General features: G+C 40.6%; 1 protein-coding gene across 5 annotated transcripts; it reads left to right on the forward strand.

The window, feature by feature from the left end:
- The first annotated feature begins 40 nt into the window (after positions 1-40).
- On the forward strand, positions 41-11,085 carry SLC35A5 (solute carrier family 35 member A5). Of its 5 annotated transcripts, none has more exons than XM_059837974.1 (7): positions 41-147; positions 1,324-1,476; positions 2,220-2,318; positions 3,510-3,646; positions 7,214-7,281; positions 8,492-9,287; positions 10,717-11,085. In XM_059837974.1, the coding sequence occupies exons 2-7, from the start codon at positions 1,347-1,349 to the stop codon at positions 10,783-10,785; spliced, it is 1,299 nt and encodes a 432-aa protein (XP_059693957.1). In that variant the 5' UTR covers positions 41-147; positions 1,324-1,346; the 3' UTR covers positions 10,786-11,085. The 5 variants fall into 5 exon arrangements, with proteins under 5 accessions (XP_059693957.1, XP_059693959.1, XP_059693960.1 ...); XM_059837975.1 differs by lacking the exon at positions 41-147 and adding an exon at positions 306-446 and having other exon boundaries at positions 3,513-3,646; XM_059837973.1 differs by lacking the exon at positions 41-147 and adding an exon at positions 315-446.
- Positions 11,086-13,380: the final 2,295 nt, after the last annotated feature.

Raw genomic sequence — 13,380 nt, forward strand, 5'->3', positions numbered from 1 at the left:
GGGCAGGGCAGGGCGGGGCGGGGCAGGGCGGGGCGGGGCGGGGCAGGGCGGGGCGGGGCGGGGCAAGGCAAGACAAGACAAGACAAGACTAGACTAGGCAAGACTAGGCTAGGCTGGGGGCGCGCGCTAGCGCCCCCGCCCCGCCAGGTGAGGCCGGAGGGTGGGGGGGGATGAGTTGGGAGCGAGGGGGCGCTGGAGGGGCTTCGTGCGGGACCCCGGGGGAAGCTCGGCCTCGAGCGACGGGGATGAGTGAGGGGGACCTTGCTGCCGCTGTCTCCCGGGACCCGGTGCGCCAGGGTGCGCCTGGCCGCGGTGTCCAAGCACCGGGCGCTGCTATCTCGGAGCCCCGCCCGCCGCTCGCGGCTGCAGCCTGAGCAGCGGCGTGGCAGGAGGCTGTCGGCTAAGCCCGGCGGCTGTTCCTCCTCGGCTGCGGAGGAGGTGGCTAGGTGGGTGTCCCCCCAGTCCGGTTAGCCGCGCTCCGGCCGCCCTGCCGGTATGAGACGGAGCCCAGCCCGCAGCTGGTCCAGAGGGGCTCTCCCTGTCCGCTCCTCCCTCGGCCGGTTGTTGGGGCCCCGGGGCCCGTTAACGGGTCGGACGAGAAACGGCGGCCTGGAGGCGGAGAACGTGGCTCCGGGTGCTCGGCTCCGGCTGCCCTGTGCCTTCCCCGCCGCTGGGAACGAGCCGGCGCCAGGTCAGCCCTAAGGGGTTGGTCTCGCTCCGCTGCTGTAGCGCTTTTCCTTGCTGGGATTAGGAGCAACAGCACATTAAAATTATTAAAGAAAAAAAGTATGTGAAATATTTAATCCTTTTAGCTAGCCCGTATGCCGTAGGTGCGGACTTCGATGGTACTCGTAACGTATCGTTCTCTCAGGGGTGACCTTATCGCTCTCTGCCTGAAAGAAGGGTGCAGCCAGGTGGGATCAGCCTCTTCTCCCAGGCAACCAGCAACAGGATAAGAGGACGCAGCCTTAACCTGTGCCACGGGAGGTTTAGGTTGGACATCAGGAAGAATTTATTCACGAATGGGATGATTATGTATTAGAATTGGAGGTGATGGAGTCACTGTCCTGAGAGGTGTTTTGAGGAAACACTGGACATGGCACTTGGTGCCATGGTCTAATTGACATGGCAGTGTTTGGTCATAGGTTGAGCTCGATTTTTTTTTTTAAGTACGAAAACGATAGTTGTAGAACAAGATCATGGCTTGTTCTATTATGTAAGCATTTTTGTATAACACAAAGGAGTAAAATGCACTTATTTTGCCTCATGTAACCAGTTTCTGGAAGTACTGTTTACAGTGGTTTTTTATCCTGCCATCCAAAGGGCACTGACGGTGAGGCAGCAGGATGAAGTTGGAGTGGTGTAGCCGACTTGCCCTTTGCTCCAAGACAACCAGCCAGACGTTTCTGCTTGGAGGAGTGTTCATTGCATTAGGTTCAAGTCGAATCCTCCTGATGAAGTATTCTGCCAATGAAGGTACAGTTGGGCAATACCCATGATGTACCTTGAATAAGAAAGAGTTGATAGTTGAGCTAAAACATACCCGAAAAACCTACTTCTCCACCTGCAGAGTTTTTTGCATAAACATCTTGTTGTATTTATAGGGACATGTTTCTGCACTGGAAAATTTCTGTATAGCCAGTAGACTATCATAAAGGTGTAACTTGGGTTGCAAGTTGTATGATCTACATTTAAAAGATGAGGCAGGTGATTTATTTTATAGGTAACTTTTCAAAGATGACATTGTTGTGTAAGCACTCTTGATGGTACATGATTTGATAGAAATATTTTCCTTGCAACAGGTTTAGAAGAGAAGTGGTATCCTACTGGATAAAGTGCTAAAACTGGCTGGTATTGCCAGTTCTAAAAGAAGATTATGTCATCCTGGAAGCCATTTTTTGTGGGGGTTAAACAATACCATACTGGTCTTTGGGGAAAGCCTTCCCATTTTAATTTGTTTTTAAAACAGCTGTGTTCTTAAATTCTTCCAAAAAAGTTCTGCTGTAAACTGGGACCAAATGAGGAAAGATTTCAACTCAGAAAAGAGGCTCTTCAGGAAGTTGTATGTCATAAGCTTTGAAACATTTATGACCGAAGTTCTGACAAAGCCTTTTGCGACTAAAATTGTGGTTGTAATGGTTAAAATAGATTATTGCTCAAATTATGAATGCAGGAGACAGAAACTGATTGTGTACTCTCTGATTTGCTTTATCCCACAGATAACAAGTATGATTACCTTCCTACAACAGTGAACATGTGTTCTGAAGTAGTAAAACTGGTCCTATGTGTAGTGTTGGCACTCTGGAATAGGAAAAAAGGTAAGTACCTATGTTTTAAATAACTAAAATTTGTTGACTTTCTAAGATTTGCTGTCCTACAAACACTTTTTTTTAAACAATAGATGACACTCTCCACTTGCCGCAGGTTTTTGCATTGCAGGTGATTTTTGTTTTGTCTTTCTTTTCTGTCCTGATGTAAAAACTATGAGAGATTAACTTAATAGCATTTCAAAATCGTACAGATCCAATATTTAAATTGGCAGAGGGTGTCAGGCACTGGAAGTTCATGTTAAATTGAACTGTTGATTTTGTCTACTTCTCAGGGAAACAGTCATGGTTCTGGCAAGCTGATAAAATTTTCACCTTCCCCATTTAGTACAGACTCACCTAAGACATTAAATATAGTCAATCAGTGTTTGCCATCATTGCCTACTGCTGACTGCATGTTTTCTGGCTTTCTTTCTTTTCTTTCTTATTTTTCTTTCTTTTTTTTTTTTTTAATCCAGATGTCTGAGTTTTGCTGAACTCAACGTATTGGTGCTTCAGGAGAGGATTAGATATCATTGGGTATTTTAAAATCTATGCTAACAAAGTACTTTTGGCAGCAGCTTTGGAGTAGTCTAAAGTTTATCACAGTCTTCCTCCTAAAGTTTGTGTCCTGAATACCTAAGTAAATATCATTATTTGGGCTTTCTCCTTTCTTTCTTATTTTCTTCCTATATGTTCTCTTTATACCCAGATCATGTGCTGTGGTCTGAAAATACTGAATTCTGGTTTATTTTGTACTTTTGACTTTACTGGCTGACCTTTGGGTGCTCTATGAAGGAATCCACTGTCTATGTCATTGTTTCTGTTGTAGATTTGATCAATAATCAACAGGAAGTCACACCCAGTAAGGATGTCACTGTTGTATAGGGACTTTTGGCCCTCAAGGAATTGTTGACAATGGAATTTTTGCTCAGAGTGGACAAACACTGTGATGGATGTAACAGGTTCTGTGATGTTTCCTTTGCTGAAGCAAGGAAGTGAGCACCACACAGGGTTGCTGCTCTAGCTGTGTGTTCTGCCCTGGAAAACAGGTTCCAGTGTTGCCAGAGAGCTGTGGAACCCAAGAGTTTTCAGTATAATGGTGTTTGTCAAAAGAGGACAGTGCTACCTATTCTGTTACAAGGGAACAGGCTTTCAATAATAGGAATGAATGTCTTTCTTACTGATTTCTTTTCCTTTCAGAAGAAGGCAGTATGGATCATCTCTCTGAATGTTTTTCCTGGAAGAATGTATGCAATTCCATGAAATGGTCAATTCCTGCCTTTCTTTACTTTTTGGATAACTTGATTGTCTTCTATGTACTGTCCTACCTCCAGCCGGTAAGTATACTTACACTGAATAACATGACTTCTCATGTCTTAGTGGGCAATACTGCTCTTAGGCTGTCTGCTGAGGTAACACTGGCAAGGCAAGATTGTAACTGAACTGTCTGCTGTTTTAGCACAGAAAGAATAATTTGTTACCTTCCCATTCTCTTTCCCACTGGTCAGTGTTGTATAGCTTTCAGAATGGACGACTCTTTATATTTTCTCCATCCAACGTGATTTAGAAATAGGGTGAAGTGCTTAAGAAGTGGGAGGCTTTTTGGTGCTTTTCTTCCTTTGCCTTCTTCAACACTATACTTCTCTTTCAAACAATTTGTTTCTCTTGTTATTATTTGAGCTGCACCTTTCTGTGGGGCTTTTACCACTCTGTGTGTGTGACATAAAGTGAATAAATGTAATCTCACAAAGGGAATAGGTGTAACAGAAACTGAGGAGGGGATGAAGAAACCAGACTTAATTTTTGCATTTGTTTGTTAGCTATGTTTAGGTATAAAATTTAGTAGGTACTTTCTTTTAGCTACCCTCATCCTTTTGGATGAAACTGCATATGCTCAGGAAATTGTACAGGTTTTGTGCTTGCTTTCATTTTTGTGTCATGATACTTTTTGGTTCAGAATCTATATTTGCAATAAGATGGAAACAGATGGTTTGTGCTTGCTATAAAATACCGTGGCTGCCCTTGTTGAACATTAAAAAGAAATGGTTTTCTACCTTCTCTATCTGAATTCCTCTTTAAAATATTGTTGTCTTAGGTGTATATTTCTGCCGGGGACAGACCAGACCAGAGTCTAGACCAGGACTCAGCTGTAAAAACCTAGTAAAATCAAGAGTTAGATATCTTAAAATAACATGCACAACTGCTTGGTTCTGTGTTTTTTTTGTATGGGTTTTTTTATTGATGGAATTTTTTTGTTGGTAGTGGTTGGGGTGATTTTTGATTGGTAGGGGTTGGGTTTGGGTGTTTTGTTTTGGTTTTTTTGGTGGGGGTTTTTTGTTTTGTTTTGGATGGGGGGGTTGTTTTGTTTATTTGTGGGTCGTTTTAGTTTTTTTTGGGTTTTAGTTTTAGGAAGGAAATTCAGCGATAAGATTTGTAGAAAAAAGCCTGATGCATAGGAGGTTACATAAATGCTATTTTTCTCTTAAGCAATTTCATTTGGTTCAGTTAAGGTAATAATTTGTGAAATGAACAGCTTTTGTTTTACATACACACACACACTCAGACATACCTTATCTCTGTCCCCTCAGAACATGTGCTCTAAGATTCCTCGTTTTAGAACTTTTAGCATCTTTTAATTAGAGAAACTTTATTATGGTTAGCTGAAACTGTAACGTTATTATGATAAAGATGTATTAAAAGAGATAACTGAATATCACCAAGATAGATAGAATATCTTGATAATGTACAAGACCATGAATGTGAAATGTGAAGATTAAAAGGAGGACCCATACCCGACTGAATTTGGTCATGTGACTTTAAATACAAAGTAGTTTTGGGACTAAGTAGTACCTGGGTGAGCAGCTGCTGGAATTAAAGAGTTGCTTTGGTGAGATTTTTTTGCTTGAAACTTCAGCTATAACTGTGGATACTTTTTAGTGGCTCAATTTCCTAGAGACTTACCTTTTGAGACTTTGCTTGTGACACACAGATTAGTGGCATGGGGAACTTTGATATTCATATTCCTTTTCATATAGGACAGAGATCTCTTGAGGTTTCAGACAACGAAGTGAGTCAAAATTAATTTTTTTAACTATCCTTTGAAATATTTTGCTGATAATGTTACCAGAGATGTTGGATGGGAAGCATTGACTGTAAAGCAAAACCACAGTGTGCATGAACTTTGTCTATATTTTGCATAAAGGCTCTTTTCTTCCAGAGTGATTTCTGCCAAATTTCCTTGTTTATTCAATATTTTTCTCCTTCCACAGTGTTCACCTAACATGAATATTTACTGAGTTTTAATTTTGCAAAGTGGAAAATTAAGATGTGTTTTCTTAGGGTGGTGTTTCATTGTCAGTAAGTGTTCAGCTTACTTGAGAGCCTGTGTTGTGCTGTTTCATCAGAATTATTGTTCAGCAGATGGTATGTTGGGATAAAGTGACAAAAGAGTCTGTGCTTTTCCTCCGATGAAGGAAAAAGACACTCTATAGCAGAATTGGGAATGTGGAAATGATGAGAAAATTCAAGAAAAAGTCTGTGTTTTGTACTCCTGTGTTGGGGACTGGTTACATGACAAAGGTCACGTAGACATACTCTAGATAGCTGAGAAGTGGAAAAGTACCAGACCCAGCTAATCTGAGGCCCCGCACCTGTGAAGATGTTGTGGCCTTGGGTATAGCTGTATTATGATAACAAAGGTGCTGTAGCCGAGAGCAGAGCATGAGAAAAGAGAGATGTAAGTTGTAAAGAATGAGGAAGTAAGAATAACCAATAGATTGCTTAGCTTACAGAATATGCATGAGCTTATTACTTGTTGTGCTTAAATGTCTGATGCTCTAATCAATAAACGAAGCTTGCCGATTCTCATATTGAGATGACCCGAGCCTCCCTCACTGCGACACTCCTGAATCCATATATGCTTATGTGTAAAATTGTCTAAAAAGCTGAGGTTCAGTGGGACCAAAAACTTCAAATGCCTGGATCTGTTGTACATTTACTGACTATGCTGGGTAGTCTGGAATAACACATAGTTTGCAAAACACCCCCACTCTCATAAAGAAGATTTTTTATTCCTAGTGGTGCTGGTGGATTCTGGTCTTTATTGGTAACTGGAGTGCTTAAAAGAGCTTTTTCTTGATCTCCCAGTATAGAGTGTCTAATACAGAGACAAAACAGACAATCCTTGCCACAAGGAGTTTGCAGCTTGGGATCATGGCCATGGATTAGAGCACTGATGTTATTATATAGTTATTCCAAAAATAAACAGAAGCTTTAGAGTTGTCTTCGGTTGTACTTGAAAATAGATTATTTTTTTAAAATTACAGTTGCAGTCTTAAAAATTCAAGTCAAGCACCTTTTTATCTTTGAACGCTACAGCAAAAGCACTTGACATAGAAGAAGTTTGTTTTCTGCAAATGGCTTGTCCAAGTCTGGAATTTCATGAACACTGCAAATGGCACTGCAGCCAGGAGCAGCCTCCTCTTGCTTTATTCTTTGCTTATTCTCATTTTGGAGCAACTTCCTCCTTTGTGTCAACACAAAGGAGGAAGTTGCCGCTTTTTGCTGCTCTATGGTCAGCCCAGCTGGGGAACTGATCTGACCGGAAACTAAACTGTTGTCTGCTAAGTAAGTTTTCTGTTGCACTGGTTTCCTCACATCTTCATTTCAGCATAGCTTTCCTCACTGCAGTGGAGCTTGGGCTCGATGGTTTCCCTGGGATTTTGAAATGGGACTTGACTATCATTTTACAGGTGTGTTATTGTACCATTTGGGTGAGAGAGAAAATTCAGTACCAGTGCTTTTCACTCTGGCATGTTGCAGGAAGGTGAACACTTGAAGTCTGTAGGTTTTGGTGTCCACGGTGTGTCTGAAGTATAACTTTATTCCTCTCCTTCTCTTTCAAGGCAATGGCTGTACTCTTCTCAAATTTTGTCATTATAACAACAGCTCTTCTCTTCAGGATAGTCCTAAAGTAAGTAGTATTTGCCAAAGTAAATGAAATTTAAATCTTCCCAGCTTTGATGAAGTTAAGCTACATTTTTTCTCTTTGTCTGACGGGAATGGTAATTCTCTTTTCTTGTGGCTGTACCAACTTGGAGAGGTGGTTTTGTTTTCTACATCTGAAGGTGTAGGAAATATGTTATTAGGAGTCCCTTCATATGTCTACACATTTGGTCAACTCTAGTAGAAAACAGTTGAAATCATGATTATATAGTCATTGAATGGTAAGAATAAAGCTTTCATTTATGCATTAAATATCTTATTTAGTGATTGCCAGTGCTTCTTACCAGTCTGTTGCAGTTCTTAATTGAGTGTAAATGTGGTCTAGTAAGAGGAAATGAGATATATAAGAGTGAAAGATAGAGGTGTGTTTCATTCGTTACTCATGTGACAAAAGCCAGACTAAGTGTTCCACTTTGCTGAATTTGTGCTCTTTATAGTATTATTTAGATTCAAAAAAGACTGTCAGGGAAATGGGTATTAACTTTACACTGTAAAAGTTGCTTGTGTTGAATATGGCACAAATAAGCCTTTCCTGTATGTGTTAATATGCCAAAACAGTGCCTGATAGTCTGACTTGAAATGCTTTTTCTCATTTTAGTTTTGTCTCTTGTGATGTCACCGTTCACTTAATCTTCCAAAATTTTGATTTTCACCAAGATAAACAGGCTTTGAGTGGAAAAACAGTATAAATAATTCTAATCGTCTTATGAATTACATTTGTAGATTTATAAGAGTTACCATCATACAGTAGAAAAGGGCTCCAAGTCATAGGGGGAAAGAGCAGTATAATGAACATTTTCCAAAGAAAGATGGTAATTATTTGGATGTCTGTGATGCTTTTTACTTTATTCATCAGACCTTTGTTGCCATGGAGACAAGAGTTGCTTTTAAGTTGTTAGGCAATCAGTATCTAGAAATAACATGATCTTGAAAGGCCTTCCTTATTTCTTCAGAATACTTTATTTTATACTTCTTTCTTTGCCAGACTCGGCTCCCTTTGCCATAGTAAATCATGTAGCATTTTTGCATTTTATTGTATTCTGAAGAGACTTTTCTTTACACCTGTCTGTCTCCTTACTTGTGGCATTATGTCTTTTATATGTTTTATAGATCTGGATGTTCTGTCATTTAATTTATGCCACTGTGTTTCTAAATGTAGTGGCTTTTTTGTGTACCAGGCGAAGACTCTCTTGGGTACAGTGGGCATCTCTGGTGATTTTGTTCCTGTCCATCGTTGCCCTGACTCGAGGAACTGGAGGCCATCAGCACAGCTTGGCTGCACATGGATTTCATCACAGTATGTTTTTTAGACCATCTAACCACTGCCTTCTCGCTACTGGACCTGAGGAACAATGTGCGGAAAAGGGCAACTGTGCTGCACCAAGTTTCCTTCACAGCTTCCAGTGGAATGTGACCAGTACCATGGCAGGAGCATTGAAGCCTCTCCGCCTCAGCCTGGGCCATCTGCTTATTCTAGTGCAGTGTTTTGTGTCTGCTCTGGCTAACATCTACAATGAAAAGATGCTGAAAGATGTGGATCAGCTTGGGGAAAGCATCTTCACACAGAACAGCAAACTCTATGCCTTTGGAGTGCTGTTCAATGGGCTCATGCTCACACTGCAGGCTAAGGACCGGAGGCAGATAGGGAACTGTGGCTTCTTTTATGGGCACAACATCTTCTCCGTGGCTCTTATATTTGTCACAGCTTTCCTGGGGCTCTCTGTAGCCTTCATCTTGAAGTTCCGAGATAACATGTTCCATGTTATGATTGCTCAGATCAACACTGTCATCATCACCACTGTGTCTTTTGTCATCTTTGACTTCAGGCCTTCTCTAGAGTTCTTTTTGGAAGCTCCTGTAGTGCTTCTCTCCATATTCATTTATAATGCCAGTAAAGCAAGAGGCCTGGAATACACCACTCTGCGGGAAAGGGGAAAACTCATCAAAGGAGATGCATGGGAAAGATCAAGTGGGGTAAGGCTTTTCAGTACATGTCTCCTTTGGTTTCTCTTTTGTTTCACCTCCCTTTATGCTATGATATGTTTGGAGGAATCAACTTGTGTGCGACGGGACTCATCCCTCAACACCAAAGTTTGTGCAACGGGACTCATCCCTCAACACCAAAGTTCTGCAGTATTTCTTAAAGTCTTGGGTATTGCTTTCCATTTGCCACTTTTTGAAATCATGAAGCCTAGGTAAGCATTGCTTTCCTGCTGCAACTGTAGTCCCGTGAGCAACTTCAGCTTTGTACAAATCTTTTCTTGAAAGTTTTATAACCAAGAGAGTTTACTTACCCAATTGAGAAACTGGAATTGATGCCTGGGAAGTAACTGTACTAAGTAGAACTGGTAAGTCTTTCTAGGTTAGGCCACTTTTGATGTTAAGGTTCTTTCTACCATAGGAGTCAAAGATAGCTGAAGACAAAAAGGCAAAGTTTAAACACAGATTTTTAACATGGTTTGGGTTTTTTTCCTTGCTATATATTTCTTCCAGGCCTGCTAGTGTTTTTGTTCTGATTTGAGCAGTGATCTAGTTAGCTAGAAGGTGTCAGGGACAGCTTGCTCTTAGAGCTGTCATTCAGCTGAGCTGAGCAATCGCCTGATGGGGAAGGTTTCATGTTTGTGTCCGTCGGCCCGTGGGTACGGACGGGCCGTGGATGCACGTTATAACCAGCAGAGAGCGCTGTCCCCACTGCGTTCCAGCAAACATTAAGCTTGGAGAGCAAACATTAAACTTTACAGAAATTCCACATAGTGCCTTTTTAGGTTATTGTTTAATGAGCAATAAATAACACAAATTAATATACTTTTGGTGTGCCAGGTGTCATCTATTTTAGCACTTACACCTAGGCAGCTGTTGTAGAAACGAATAGCACTATGCAAAGCCACCTATATCTTGGGCTGCATCAAAGGCAGTGTGATCAACAGGTCAAGGTAGGTGATTCTGCCCCTCTGCTCTTGTGAGACCCCACCTGTAGTACTGTGTCCTGCTCTGAGGACTTAGATCTGCTGGAATGAAACCAGAGAAAGGTGATCAGAGGCCTGGAACACCTCTCCTATGAAGACCGGCTGAGAGAGTTGGGGATGTTCATCCTGGAGAAGAGAAGGCTCCAGAGACACTTTCTACCATCCTTCCAGTACCTTCTAACCCAAATCATTTTATGATTGTAGGGAAGAAGGGGATACAAGCTGTTTTAGGCAGTGAGTCACTAAAAAGTGTTAAAGGTGCAGGAAATGTTTTTTATGAGTATGTATTTCCTAAACCTTATGACACATTTGTAAGAGATTTAAATTACAGGATTTTGCTTTAAATAAACCTTAGTTGTTTTTTTTTTTTTGGTGGTGGTATTAATAACAAGATGACTTTTGCTCACATTGCTCTCTTTTGCTTCTGGTTCCTGTAGGATGGAGAGGAATTTGAGAGGTTGAACAAACCAAACAGTGACATCGATACAGATGAAGATTCCCTCTAACATGAAGCTGTCTTGGAGGAGTGCTATTGCTCACAGTGAGAGAGAGTTAATCTTTCATTAACATAGGAAAGAGTTGTTTTTCCCCACTGACAGACAATAGTCTGTCTGGAACTGTTTTGGGGCTGGATGTCAAATGTGGATGAGGAGCTGTGTATATGGAAAGTTGTATTCATTTGTGCCTGTCTCCCAGTGTCTGGAGAAATGGAAGTCTGGAATGCCTTTGTAGCTGGTGGATTTTACATGCAGCTTATGTGACCTAACTTTGAAAGAGCTTGAATAAAACAGAAGTCTATTAAATTATATGAATGCATCATCTTTTTTGTGTGTGTTTAGAAAGGCTTTGTGTAGAGGCTTAGTTTGCGCTGAGCCCACTACTGAAAACAAATATTATGCAGTGACAGTAATGCCCTTCTACATCTGGAGCACTGAGCAACAGAGGGCAGGTGGCAATATCATCTGGTGTTGTTCTACCCTGGCAGACTGATAAGGTCTTGCATTCATTTTGTAGAGAGAGAAGTCATTCTGCAGAATGCCAGACCTAGTGATCTCAGCATTTCTGTTGAGGCATGTACTGGATTGTATTTTGACTGAGAAGAAAAATAGGTTCCAAATTATTCAGAGAATTTTGAAATAGGCAAAGGAACAGGGATGCCAATAAGGGATTCCTGTTGTGTTCCAAAGCCTCTTCTCTCAGAGCAGTGGAAAAGATGCTGGTTTATAATTTCCTCCCTTCAAAAATGTGTCTTTCATAGTTGAAAGATACTGTCAGAAGAATTCTTAAGATAAGCACTGAGTTCACTGTGAGAGCCTCATACCAGAGTGTATAGTAAGCAGTAAGTGATGCATTTCTCTGGACTGAAGACAGTCTTGCCTTTGTTCCCCTCTGCCATCCTGTGCAGGCTCTGTGTGTAAAACTTATGTGTACTGTATTGATGTCCTATTGCTATATTAACATACCTCTTGTCATTTATCCATCAAGAGGGTCAGCCTGTTTTCATATGTGGCCCATGGTTTATAACTGTCAAGTTATAAATGAATCTAAAATTTCTAAATTTTTTCCTGTATTTTTTAGAGTGTATATTATTAATGATCATACAAAATTATTTTAATGTTGTTGGTGAGAAGTTTTTTGCATTATTTCATTGTGCTTGTATAGCAGGCCATTTCAACATAAGAAATCCTAGTTGTTTGCATCAGAATCAGTTTGTGCAGAATGAATAGAAGGTATATTTCAGTGTAAATTCCAGAAACTCCGTTGCTCTCATTGGTTTATGATGTTGTATGTTGGGAAATGAAACTTAAAAAAAAAAAAAATCCTCAAATTGTTAAAGGCTTAGTGGCAATGAGACTTTTTTTTTTCATTCCATTCAGCTTTACAATATATACCTGAATTTGTTGCCTTTTTCAGTCACAGCTACCAACTTTGGCAGGTACTTTCAAAAAGAGTGAAAGTACTGTTAGCTTTAGATTGCTTTGCATTTATGTGAGCAGTTACATTTTGCATTAAGTTCCAAAGACCTTTGCCTTGCATCAAGTGGGAACATAGAAATCAGCCGAGATCTGACTTCTAAAGGCAGAGCGTCAAACCAAAGATGAATATCTTAAAAACCATATTTGACCTGTGCCTGAAATATCTGCATCAAGAGACAGGAAATTTGGAAATGACTGATCTTCAGCTATTTTAAAGTGCATTTAGTTCTTGCTTTCAACTCTTGTCCTGCTTAATGATTTTCTTTTTTGTAAATTTCTCCAGCGCTACCATGCTTGACTTGTTTGCCAAAGTCTCAGTTGTGCAAAGGTATCGGTTATGTAACTGTTGATCCAAGTTTTTACTCATGGTGCAGATTTGTTTCTGTCTAACATGTAGAAATCTTTCTGTTATCTTCAGGTTGGAGGTCTCAGAGACATTGTGTTGGATGACCAGGCAGGTTTCTTATTATGATGAAGGAGAACTGTATATCCCCTTTGCAGCAATAGGAATGTTAACTGATGTCTAAAAATGGGTAAGGATTTGCAACCACTTAGCAGTAACATAGGGTAAATACTAACCCAAAGCTTAACATGCAAATGTTTGCAGCTGTGCTATTCGTGGCAAAGGTAAAATTTAGTGTACAGGTGAGATTTGTTAGACAAAGTGACTGAACACTAGTCAGCTGGAGAACAGCCCTGGTGAGCAAGGGGGAGCAATTCCATGAAGTTACATGTTTCAGATAGATCATATGAAATCTCACTTGATTACGTACTTCCACTATAAGAAAACTACTCCATGTTGGAAAGCTTACTTATATTCATTCAAAATTACAATAGGGAAATTTATGAGGATGTTTTTGGAGAGCAGTATTTGTTTGGCACATAATCTTTAATGAATACTTTGGGCAGAGTGCTCTTGCTAAACTTTGATTTAGAGCCCAGATTCCCAAATGTTTGAACTTAATTGCTGCTAAGGGTGTTATGTTCCTCCCTCTGGGTTTGAGGAAATAGTTCACAAAACATCCCAGGAAGAGAGGTGTGTTTGTGTTCCTCTTGCTTGTAACAAGTCAATTAAAGAAGTGTTTATTTTGGTTAATTTCATCTATTTTGTGAATGTAGCAGCTT

Source organism: Haemorhous mexicanus, chromosome 2 (genome assembly GCF_027477595.1).
Source record: "Haemorhous mexicanus isolate bHaeMex1 chromosome 2, bHaeMex1.pri, whole genome shotgun sequence".
Classification (NCBI taxonomy): Eukaryota; Metazoa; Chordata; class Aves; order Passeriformes; family Fringillidae; genus Haemorhous; species Haemorhous mexicanus.

What these genes read in the sequence shown, in the direction of transcription:
- SLC35A5 (XM_059837974.1), top strand. Translation starts at nt 1,347, where the DNA reads ATGAAGTTGGAGTGGTGTAGCCGACTTGCCCTTTGCTCCAAGACAACC. An exon ending in ACTCTGGAATAGGAAAAAAG is followed by an intron (nt 2,319 to 3,509) that starts GTAAGTACCTAT and finishes TTTTCCTTTCAG; the next exon opens with AAGAAGGCAGTATGGATCAT. An exon ending in TACTGTCCTACCTCCAGCCG is followed by an intron (nt 3,647 to 7,213) that starts GTAAGTATACTT and finishes TTCTCTTTCAAG; the next exon opens with GCAATGGCTGTACTCTTCTC.